At 40.4% G+C, this 12,848-nt stretch overlaps 1 protein-coding gene across 1 annotated transcript; it reads left to right on the top strand.

The window, feature by feature from the left end:
• Window positions 1–7,042: 7,042 nt before the first annotated feature.
• LOC108284721 (tubulin gamma-1 chain) lies at window positions 7,043–8,631 on the top strand. The gene has a single exon (XM_017501614.2). The coding sequence runs from the start codon at window positions 7,079–7,081 to the stop codon at window positions 8,432–8,434; it is 1,356 nt and encodes a 451-aa protein (XP_017357103.1). The 5' UTR covers window positions 7,043–7,078; the 3' UTR covers window positions 8,435–8,631.
• The last annotated feature ends 4,217 nt before the right edge of the window (window positions 8,632–12,848 follow it).

Here is a 12,848-nt window from a genome sequence, read left to right as displayed (position 1 = left end):
AGAGACAGGGTTTCTCCATGTTGGTCAGGCTGGTCTCGAACTCCCGACCTCAGCTGATCTGCCTGCTTCGGCCTCCCAAAGTGCTGGGATTACAGGTGTGAGCCTCTGTGCCCAGCCCAAGTTGTGTCACTATTCTTATTCTTAATTTTACATACAATGATTTTCTATTTTTTTCTTGTTCCAACTTGTAAGCCTTAAAACTTTTAAAATATTCTGTTTTAGTTTTTGTTGGTGTTTTAATCTAATTCATTTAGGCACTTAAATATATTTTATTTATATAAATTTTCTTTTTCTAGGGTTTTTCGTTTCATTTGTGTTTTTATTTTTTCTACAAGGATTATATTATTTACTTTTATTCCTTTTTCAGTAATAATGAAAACATTAAGATATGCATTTTTTCCTGAGTGTAACTTTTGATGACTCCCATTTATTTTTGTATGGAATATTTTCCTTCTGTCTGCTTTTAGATAGGCTTTTAATGTCTGTTTTTTCTTTCCTTTTTGAAATATTTCAAGTATATATTCTGGTCATCTTTTGATTTAGCTTTATTGGGTCATAAACTGTATTTACACTATAAGGCTTTCTGTGGAATTTTCATAGATTTTGAATAATGTTTACTTATTAATTCATTCAACAAATAATATGAAGTAATGAGCCTTATAATAAGACTCGGTTGGGGTAGAAATGGGGAGGGGAGACCTAGTTGGATGCAGAGGGGATTTCACTTAGATGGATTAGTATAGTCATGCATCTCTTAACAATAAGCATATGTTTTGAGAAATGTATCATTAGGTTATTCTATTATACAAACATTATAGAATGTACTTGCATAAACCTAGACAGTACAGCCTACTACACACTGAGGCCATATGGTATAACCTATTACTCTTGTGCTACAAACCTGTATACATGTGACTTTACTGAATACTGTAGACAACTGTAACACAATTGTAAGTAATTGTGTATCTAAACACGTTTAGAAAACATAGAAAAGGTAAAGGAAAATAAGATTTTATAATTTTATATTACCACTATTGTATATGTATGTGGCCCATCATAAACCAAACTGTGGCACACGATTGTACGCATCAAAGTGAAAAGTGTGAAAGACCTGCAGACTAGAAGTCTGAAACCAAAGTGTCAATAGGGCCTTCCTGCACCTGAAGCCAGCAGGGGATGATCTTCCTTGCCTCTCCCTAGCTTCCAGTGGTTTGCTGACAATCCTTGGCATTCCTTCCTTTGCAGCTGTATAACTACAATCTCTCCCTTTGTTGTCACGTACAATTCTCCCTATGTCTTCACATGGTTGTTTGTTTTTAAGAACACCAATTATATTGGATTTGTAGCCCACCCTACTCCAGTATAGCCTTATCTTCACTGATTACATCTGGAATAACCTTATTTCCAAATAAACTTAGTTCTGAAGTACTGGGTATTAAATAATTCAACATATCTTTCTGTAGGGGGACACAATTCATCCCCAAACAAAGGCATGTTTCTACTTTTAGCCATTGCAAGGAAATATACTGATCTTCTAAATATTATTGGGCCATTAACTCAATTTTGACAGAAATCTGTAACATCTAGCCCACTGTGCATCTACAGGTGCATCAACTGAGCCTTTATTTTTGTCACATTCCTTTAGAAGTCCTATTCTTGGCTCATAAGAAAAATTAGTTCTGCTCTTATATGCTACGTATATAACACTCTTGTGCTTCAATTTTGAGAATTCAGAGCTAAAAATAAAACAAAAAAGTAAGGCTGGGCGCAGTGGCTCACACCTGTAATACCAGCACTTTGTGAGGCTGAGGTCGGTGAATCATCTGAGGTCAGGAGCTCGAGACCAGCCTGGCCAATATGGTGAAACTCCATCTCTACTAAATACACAAAAAATCAGCCAGGCATGGTGGCAGGTGCCTCTAATCCCAGCTACTCAAGAGGCTGATGCAGGAGAATTGATTAAACCCGGGAGGCAAAGGTTGCAGTGAGCCTGGATTGCACCATTGCATTTCAGCCTGGGCAACAAGAGTGAAACTCTGTCTCAAAAAAAAAAAAAAAAAAAGTAATCTCTGTTGAGCTTGGCATCCCATCTAGTGCTTGATCATCCACCATAGCACCATAGCAGTTGTTTCTGACATTTTTGATTGTGCAGATTTTGTTCTTATTATCAAAGCTGTTCATTGCTCCCTACTTGATATAGGGGTGATGTTAGGATGCAATTATTGAAGAAATCATTCAATGCCATCCAGAAGTACATAGTCTAAATGTTGGAAACCACTAGTATAACCTTCAAAATGCTCCAAGTAGCCTTATACCCCTAAAAATTTGTCTCCTCAGCAGGAGATGTGTATCCAAGTGGCTAAAATTCAATGTCACCAAGATTCCTACTGAAATAACTCTTCTATAGACACTTGCAGATTGTTAGTTTATTTTTATTTCCTTCCTTTACCCAATGTTTCTCCCCTATATTTTTTGCTTCTTCCTTCCTGGGCCTACATTTATTCCTACTACATATCTGGTAACTGACTTCTCCAATCAGGTCGCAGAAATGATGCTTGTAAGCCTCTCCAATAGATAATAGCATGGCATAGAATGTTCCATTCTGCTTTCTTTTCTAGATCTAAACCCAGTCACTAGAGCCAGGCACAAATGGATCTTCCTTCATGTTCTCCATACAGTGCATGGGCTAGGAAGTTAATTTGTCCCATCATAGCTCATACGTCGAAATTCTAATCTTCAAAGCAAGGGTGTTTGGAGGTGAGGCCTTTGGTAGGTGATTAGGTAATAAGGGTGGCGCCCTCATGAAGGGGATTACTGCCCTTACAAAAGAGGTCCTAAATAGCTGCCCCACCCACTCTGCCATGTGAGTATTCAGTGAGAAGATTGTTGTCTATGAACCAGAAAGTGGACCCTCACCAGACACTGAATCTGCTAGCACCTCGATCTTTGACTTTGCAGCCACAGAACCATGAGAAATAAATTTCTGTTGATTATGAGCCACCCAGTTTATGAGTTACAGCAGCCTGAATGGACTGATGCAGTGTGGACATTTCTCCATTCTGATATCACAACTTTTTGATTGGTTTCCAGGATTTTGAAATTAGCTAATCTGAGCAATGTATCTTTGTGAAAGTAGTAAGTGAGGTCTGTGATTCCAAGGGGTATATGTGGATGTCACCAAGTTCTGGAGATGGTGCTCAGTTAAATGACTAGTAATTGGTGCTTCAGATGAGGCAAAATGAGAGATATTTTTGGAGGTGCAATGTGTCTTTTGGCATTTTTTCCACCTTATCTACTCATATGTAAAGCCTGCTATGGACCAAAATTGTAATATTTAAATACTGACATTCAAGTAGACATTACTGAATAGTAGGTGAGAGAAGTGGTGGGTAACAAACTTGATATTTAACTTATATTTAGAATCAGGTGAATAATACATTCCTCAGTAAATATTTTATATATGATTTTAAAGTTTAATTATTATTATTTAGATGGAGTTTTGCTATTGTTGTCCAGGCTGGAGTGCAGTGGCGCAATCTCTGCTCATTGCAACCTCCGCCTCCCGGGTTCAAGCAATTCTCTTGCCTCAGCCTCCTGAGTAGCTGGGTTTACAGGCATGCACCACCATGCCCAGCTATTTCTTTTCTTTTTGTATTTTTAATAGAGACAGGGTTTCATCATGTTGGTCAGGCTGGTCTGGAACTCCTGGGCTCAGGTGATCCACCAGCCTCACCTCCCAAAATGCAGGGATTACACGTGTGAGCCACTGTGCTTGGCATTATTTTGCAAAAGAATACTTTTTTTCTTCTCAAAACTGTGTTTTAAAAAGTAACCAACTTAAGTTATTCTAATAGTAAGTTGTTCCAAAATGACATATAGTTGTGACTGTCAGGCAGTTAATACCCAAATATCTGTGAACTAGACTCTCCCTAGTTGGCACTTCTATAGTACAGCTCAGTCTGGTGATTGTAGGTACTACTAAAAGTTAAAAGACAGCTCTGATACAGGATAACCACTTAAAATGCGTTCAAAGATGGGTAATTCACCGCTTACGGCTCATTAGTAATACAAAACTAATGGTGAGGTAGATCAGCATTCCTTTTAGGGAGTTGACAAGTTCTTGAAGTGAAATTAAATCTGCAATAGGATAAAAATTCTTTTTGTGCTTTCCTCTTGGATGAAATCACTGGAGCACTGGGAAACCAAGAAAACAATATGGGAACAGAAAATCCATGCATTCATTTACCTTTGCTTAGGGTTTTCTCAGGCCACTATTGTGATTCAAATAAATGAGCATCTTAGGCTACTTGTCCATGCCAATTTTTACACAAAGAGAGAACTGAGGAGAGCAGAGATTCATTAGTCTCAAAGCTGAGGTGTGGTGACGATTTATAAGCCCAGTTTTTGAAGTATTAGCATTGCAACAAAGAAATTTTTATTCTGTTTCATTTCACTTTCTCAAATTCAATAAAAATATAGAATGATGTTTTGGAATGGAACAAGTGGGCTTTTTACAAGGCGATAAAGCGGCATTTGTGCTTGAAATTCTCATGATTTTTTAGAATCCACTCAACCTAAGTGGTAAAATACGATGAAGAATATGATGTCTCTTCAAAACTGTGAGGCCCCTTCAGCATGACTGATTCTCTATTCATTCAAGAGCTTTTGAACTTGCCTTAATATTGCTCATATCCTTTCCTAGACAGACAAAAATTTTGTTTTTGAGGATGAAGTTGTAGTAACCAAGATAAATTCACATTATTTTTAAAAAATGCATTCTAAAGAAATTTGAAGATGGTATTTGTCTTTAAATTGTAAACATAAGCTGTAGGGTCTTCTCTTCTTCCAATGAAATCATTGTGCATTGGTTGAAGACATAGTTAATTTGCATCCAACACCAAATTGATCTCAAACTTTTAGATAAAAATATTACCTTATAATACTTCATTTGAAGTATTTAATAGAAATACTTCAAATAACTGACTAATAAAATTTGAATTTATTTCAGTATAATATCTCTTAGAATAAAAAAGTACAATTGTTTTTATCACGATAGTGGTAATTGCATAGCAAGTTTTTTAAAACCTGATGTTTTTCATATGGAGGTAATATGTCATTTTCCACGTTTGAGTTATCCAAAATCTTGTCTTAGAAAGAGGTACAGAGTCAGGTTTAAACCCAATAAAATAGTTCTTGATTTTTAGAATGTCTATACTTACTGATATATACTGATTTCATTCTCACATACTCCTCTCTTTAAAAACCTGAATAAAACCTATGCTGAATTTATACTAATTGCCATTGATTTAACAAATAGTTACTGAGCACTTACCCTGTGCCAGGTTCTGTCCTATATTCTGTGTCATCTGCATTGTACAAGACAAATAAGATCCCTGTTTTCATAGAACTTAAATTCTAGCAAGGCTTGGGTTGTAGTGGTGGGTTTAGTTTGAGAAGGCAGAAAATAAAAATTAACTAAAATCGAAGTTAATTAAAAAATAATCAAGAAAAGGGAGATAAGTATTTTTGAAGACAAAAATCAAGGTGATAGACAAGCTACCTTGCTTTATATAAGATAATCAGAGAATTATAGTAACAGTTAACATTTATTGGATACTTTTGCATCAAGTACTTCTCTATTTCCCATTTGCATTGATTAGGCTATTTCAACAACTTAGGATGTTGGCATTAGCATCATCTTAATTTTACATATGCAGATACTCAGTCACAGATTGTTTACCTAACTCTTCTAAGATTACACTATTAGGAAATGATGGAGATGAGATTTTAACCTATATAGTTTGACACACAGGCAGTGTTCTTAACAACTGTGATATTTTTGAGGAAATTTTACTTGGCTTCACAGCAGAAAGATGAAGCACAAGGTATGGAAAAGGGCCAACTAGGGGCAGAGGGACCAGCAAATGCAAAGGCCTTAAGGCAAGAAAAATCATGATGTGTTTGCAAAACAGAAAATAGTAAGGTTGGAGGATAGTGAGCAATTGAAAATGTCATATGAAAATTGCTTTAGGAAGTACCCTGGGACAGATCACATAGGGCCTTTAAAATCATAGTAAGGAGTTTGCATTTTAAGAGGAATGCAAAGCAATTAGAGGACATTAAAACAAAGGAGAAACTTGGTATGGTTTACATTAACAAAAGTCTGCTTATAGTATACAGAATGGAGAAGAATGTGGTACAAAAGCAAGGAGACCAGTGGAAAGGCTATTGCTGCAGTCAAGGAATAAAATCAAGGCAATTTGAATTAGGAAAGAGATAGTGGAAATGAAGAAAAAGGGATACATTCCAGATATATTTTTGATAGGATGTCGGTAATACTTGACAGATAAGCTGTGCAGAATTGAGGAAAAGTAAGACATTAAATTCCATTTTGAATATGTTCCTTTTAAGATGCTTTGACATCTAAGTGGCAATACCAAATAGGCAAATAGGGAAAGGTCCTGGCTGGTGATATCTATTTGGAATCAACAGCATATAATTGGTACTTACAACTATGGGTCTGAATATTTTCCGAGGCAGTGTTCCTCAATCCTGACTACATTTGGAATCATTTAGGAAGCTTTTTAAACATACAGATGTCATGCTCTGTTTCAGGTCAATTAAATTTAAAATATTGAAAGGATTTTTCTCTATATTTATATAAAGAACCCTCTAAGTGATTTCAGACAGCATCCTGGCTTGAGAACCACTGGTCTAGGAAGAGCATAGGAAGGACTGTGCCCTGGATTGTTCCATCATGTGGAGGTGGAGAATAGGTGAAGCCAGTGAAGGAGACGAGGGAGTCAATGATGAGTAAACCTGGAAATGTGGAATCCAGAGAAGGAAGTGTTTCATGAAGACTAGAAATATTTCAAGAAGGTCAATAGAGTTAAGGGATACAAAGAAGTTGATGAAAACCTTTGGATAAGGCAATATGGAAGCTTGTTGGAAGCTTAGACAAATTGGCTTAATAGGCTGGTTGGATGGTTGCTGACAAAGCAAAGTGTCCAAAACCATAATGCATTTGAAAAGTTTTCGGTGCGGCGGGAGCGGCTGCAACGCCCGTGCCTGAGAAGCGATGCCGAGGGAAATCATCACGCTACAGTTGGGCCAGTGCGGCAATCAGATTGGGTTCGAGTTCTGGAAACAGCTGTGCGCCGAGCATGGTATCAGCCCCGAGGGCATCGTGGAGGAGTTCGCCACCGAGGGCACTGACCGCAAGGACGTCTTTTTCTACCAGGCAGATGACGAGCACTACATCCCGCGGGCCGTGCTGCTGGACCTGGAGCCCCGGGTGATCCACTCCATCCTCAACTCCCCCTATGCCAAGCTCTACAACCCAGAGAACATCTACCTGTCGGAGCATGGAGGAGGAGCTGGCAACAACTGGGCCAGTGGATTCTCCCAGGGAGAGAAGATCCATGAGGACATTTTTGACATCATAGACCGCGAGGCAGATGGTAGTGACAGTCTAGAGGGCTTTGTGCTGTGTCACTCTATTGCTGGGGGGACAGGCTCTGGCCTGGGCTCCTACCTCTTAGAACGGCTGAATGACAGGTATCCAAAGAAGCTGGTGCAGACATACTCAGTGTTTCCCAACCAGGACGAGATGAGCGACGTGGTGGTCCAGCCTTACAATTCACTCCTCACACTCAAGAGGCTGACGCAGAACGCAGACTGTGTGGTGGAGCTGGACAACACAGCCCTGAACCGGATTGCCACAGACCGCCTGCACATCCAGAACCCGTCCTTCTCCCAGATCAACCAGCTGGTGTCCACCATCATGTCGGCCAGCACCACCACCCTGCGCTACCCCGGCTACATGAACAATGACCTCATCGGCCTCATCGCCTCACTCATCCCCACTCCGCGGCTCCACTTCCTCATGACCGGCTATACCCCACTCACTACGGACCAGTCAGTGGCCAGCGTGAGAAAGACCACGGTCCTGGATGTCATGAGGCGGCTCCTGCAGCCCAAGAATGTGATGGTGTCCACAGGCCGAGACCGCCAGACCAACCACTGCTACATCGCCATCCTCAACATCATCCAGGGAGAGGTGGACCCCACCCAGGTCCACAAGAGCCTGCAGAGAATCCGGGAACGGAAGTTGGCCAACTTCATCCCATGGGGCCCCGCCAGCATCCAGGTGGCCCTGTCGAGGAAGTCTCCCTACCTGCCCTCAGCCCACCGGGTCAGCGGGCTCATGATGGCCAACCACACCAGCATCTCCTCGCTCTTTGAGAGAACCTGTCGCCAATATGACAAGCTGCGGAAGCGGGAGGCCTTCCTCGAGCAGTTCCGCAAGGAGGACATGTTCAAGGAAAACTTTGATGAGATGGACACATCCAGGGAGATTGTGCAGCAGCTCATTGATGAGTACCATGCAGCCACACGGCCAGACTACATCTCCTGGGGCACCCAGGAGCAGTGAGTCCCCTAGGACAGGGACCCTCATCTGCCTTACTGGTTGGCCCAGGCCCTGCCTGACTGACCACCTCCTCAGAGCACAGATCAGGGACCTCATGCATCTCTTTCTCATACACGTGCATTCTCTGTTGGCCTGCGAACACATTTACTTCTCTTCTTATAAGACTATTTATCTTTAATAAAGCACTGGATATAAATCAAGTCACTGGTCCCTTTGAAGCCTGTGGGTTCTGGATACGATGGGGATGCCTGTTCTTTCTCCATCACTCTGACAGGGTCCTCGCCCACTTCCAGCATCTTCATTTCTGAACAAACAGCTTCCCCTAGATTATTCTTCTGCCTAGTTTCAGAGAATGCTGGTGGGGTTTAACCCACCTGAAATTCCTTTCCAGGGTAAAAAGGCCCACAGATAATACCTTGTTATCCATCTGACCCTTTCTGGGTCCCTGTTCCCTCCCACCCTTACTGAAAAACGTGAATATTCCACCAGCTTCATGTTTCCACATCAGAGTGTCTGGTTCATCACAACCTCAGCCCTGAGGCCACCACCCTGCCACTAGGCTGTGAGCAAGCAATGGAGTCCAACCAAATGCCTTTAAGCCTCTAGCAAGCAGTCCAGGAGAGCTGCTGGTTTCAGGCAGTTAGAGTTTAGTAGCATCAAGTCAACAGACCAAACCTAAAGCCTACACTCTAAGCAGGGCCATAAGTGGTTCCACAGCTAAGGCACCATAATTCTCTTCTCCAGTGGTCGCCAGTAATTTAAATGGCCAGTGCCTTCTACTTCTGGTGGAAGATTGCAGGGAGGTAGTAAATACATAGAGGTCTAAGTCTTCAGGATTATTATTATTTTGAGACAGGGTCTCACTCTGTCACCCAGGCTGGAGTGCAGTGGCATAATCATGGCTCACTGCAGCCTCAACCTCCCTGGCTCAGGCAATCCTCCTGTCTCAGCTTCCTAAGTAGCTGGGACCACAGGTGCACACCACCTAAATCTCCAGGATAAAAAGGGCAAAGCAGGTTTTCCCTAGAGCATGGAGGATTGTCAGGGCCCTATTAGGCTCTTATATACCCAGATGTATCNAGTTTTCATGTGAGGAAGAGCAGATAAAAAGGGTGTTGGTTAAAGGACGGTATTAAGGTGGGAATTCTTTCTTTTATGAGAAGGGAGCTGCCAAAATGTGTTTTCTGTGGATAAGATGAAAAAGTAGAAATGGGAGAATTGCCCTTGAGAAGGCAGAAGGGATGGCACTGCACGCTAAGTTGGGGGTGATGGCTTTTGATTGGAGTGAGTAGAGGTACTGTTACCTCATAAAAAGGGTGAAGTTTGTGGAAAGTCAGTCAACAAGGAAGATGGTAGAGATGCTCTTTGCTTCTATTCATGAAGTAAGAGGTAACCTCAGCAGCTAAGATTGGGGTGGTGTATGAGAGTAGGAGCTTAAATAGAGAGAAGGAACTGTAAACTGACTGTTTTGAAAAGCGGGAAAATAAATATCCTAGGAAAATGTATTAGGCTTTAGTGCCCTTTCTGATGGTTGTTATGAATTTAAAGTGGGAATGGTCAGCAAAGTTGTATGGATTTTATTTTTCCCAGAAATTTTCAGCTCCTTGGGTGAAAATAGTTGAAGGGTTGAGATTTGCCAAGTGGGAGTAATTAAGGGAACAAGAGAGTGCAAAGGAGCTCAGAGCACTTTAAAAGAAGTGACTATAATAATGAGCATAGAAACCATGATGGGTAAAGAGAAATGTCTAGATAGGACCTGGCCTTCATTTTATTTTTGGGGGAAGAGTAACTATATTTTGTCATTATCAGAATACACAGAAGGTCATATAAAGGTATAAAAAATACTTTCTCATTTCTGAGAATGGTATTGAAGAGACAGAAGTCAGCAATAGGTTGTGTCCATGATTAATAGGAATAAGAAATATTATCCTCTCTGAGAAGAGCTGAAGGCTCAAGACCTAAAGATGCCTAAGGGAGAACATACCCAAGGGTAGCAAATCCAGTAGTGAACGCCAGAAATGCCCCCGGAATGCCATGATTCCGTTATCTGCATTTTCTCCCTATCACTTTCTGAGCTGTATGCTAATTTTCATAAAATGCAGTACCTGCAATAATGAGTTCAAAAGACATATTGTTGTTTACTGATGGGAAAGAAAAATAAAAGGCCGCAAATTGCCCTAGATACATTGAGACATAAGCACTCATAGTACTGGAGTCAGTTTGAGTATACTGATTTAATATTTTGCACAGTTCTACAAAGGAAACTTATGTTTTATTTTAAAATTTCGTAATTATCCATTTTATTTCAAATTATATTATTGTCTTAGAGAGCTGAATCTCTAAAATCATTACAGTGCTTCCTGTGTTTTGCTATATTATGCAAAATTTCACATAACTTTATCACACCTGTGAACATACGGAGATGTCCCCCTATGAAACCTGTAATACTGCTGTATCTTTCTCCAATCAATGAGACAGTGAGCTCAATTCTCTCCTTTATATCTAGGAGCTTTTATCCCAAAAAGGAGTGAACAAGTCATAACTGAATAAATGAATGCAAATATGAAAACTGTTCCTATCAGAGTTTGTGGTTTTATAAGAGTTTCCTCATATAGTTAACAAGTGAGAATTGTGAGGCAAAACTCTGAACTGGGTTTCATGGCAGTATACTAGAACTTGAACAAATAAGAGGTGATGTTTCTGTGGACAAACGATAACGGTGAAGCAGTTGTCCTAAAAAGTCTGACCCATAGATGACTTAATAGTAGCAACTTTATTTAGCCCATTAAAGTGCATTTCCTTTTTTTCTCCTTTGATCCTCACAACAATTGTGTAATTAAGTTGAGCCTGTATTATGATCTCTAATGAATCTGAAGCCCAAAGATGCCAAGTAGATTGTGTACAGTCAAACCAATAGGTTTAAGAACTAAGACTTTAACTTAAGGATTTGTTTAACAACCTGTATACTTTCTGCTAAGCTACTGACATTGTTGAACTTACACTAAGCCTTGTGCTCCTGGAAAACAGCAAACAGTGACAGTGAAGAAAATCCTCACATTTGTGTTCTGGAAATGGGTTGCTGCAGCAGTCCCCTATCTTTATGGTAACAGTGGAATACAATTTTTCCACGGACCCAGATTGCGGAGGCAGGTATGGTTTCGGGATGAAACTGTTCCACCTCAGATCATCAGCCATTAGATTCTTACAAGGAGCATGCCACCTAGATCCCTCTCATGTGTAGTTCACAATAGGGTTTGCACTCCATGGGAATTTAATGCCATGGCCGATCTGACAGGAGGTGGAGCTCAGGCGGTAATGCTTGCTCACCTCCTGCTGTGCTGCCTGATTCCTAACAGGCCACAGACTGGTACCAGTAAGCAGCCTGGGGGTTGGAGACCCCTATGTCACTCTACAGAACCATCATTTCCCATATGAAATAGTTAAGACTCCCAGACTCCCCCTTTGTTCACCTATGAAAAGGCCAGACACAGACCCTCCAAATTTCCATTCTTTGTCTCATAAATGATTGGCTGAATGACGAGCCCCCACTGACCAATTTGGGTAAGTACCTACTAACTTGACATCACCAAACTTTGGTCAGGTTTCACTTTCCCCAGGCCCCTAAATTTCAGCCCACCCTTAAGTTCCAGCAAATATTGGAATATGGAGCAACCTCATCTCCTCTAAAAGCACCTCCCAGAGAATCAGCTGACCTCAAAGGAAAACATTTCCTGGTTAACTGTCCGATTAGCGACTATATCTGCTCATTCCATATCCCCACACCCAATTCTTTCTAGACTTGTTTACTCTTCCCTATAATGAAAAGGCATAAATTTGACTTCTTTAGATTTTACATATAAGTGTGATTATGTAGTATTTTCCCTTCCGTGCCTAGCTTATTTCACTTACCATAATATCCTCCAGGTTCATCCATGCTGTTGCAAATGACAGAATTTCCTTCTCTATCACATTTTCTTTGCCAAATCATCCATTGATGGACACTTAGATTGCTCCCATATCTTGGCTAATGTGAATAAAGCTGCAATGAGCATGGGGTGTAGATCTCATAGAATCAAGAGCATAGAACATGGTTGCCAGGACTAAGGAAATGTGGGGAAAATGGGGAGATATTGGTCAAGTGATATAAACTTTCAGCTACAAGACGAACAAGTTCAGGGACTCTAATGTACAGCATGGGTGGTGACAACTGTTTTACTTAATTTGATTGTGGTAATCATTACATAATGTATATCTATATCAAATCATGTTATAGAGCTTGGATATATTAAATCTTCATTTGACAATTAAATATACTACACTAAAAAATAAGCACTGCAAATTTTAAAAAAAGAAAAAAAGAGAGGAAAGAAACTAAGACTCAAACAAAGAACCAAAGAACCAAAGAAAGAACGAGAGA

Source organism: Cebus imitator, unplaced genomic scaffold (genome assembly GCF_001604975.1).
Source record: "Cebus imitator isolate Cc_AM_T3 unplaced genomic scaffold, Cebus_imitator-1.0 Scaffold282, whole genome shotgun sequence".
Classification (NCBI taxonomy): Eukaryota; Metazoa; Chordata; class Mammalia; order Primates; family Cebidae; genus Cebus; species Cebus imitator.
Note: the sequence above shows the minus strand (reverse complement) of the source record. Positions and strands in the feature narration are given on the sequence as shown.

What these genes read in the sequence shown, in the direction of transcription:
- LOC108284721 (XM_017501614.2), top strand. Translation starts at nt 7,079, where the DNA reads ATGCCGAGGGAAATCATCACGCTACAGTTGGGCCAGTGCGGCAATCAG.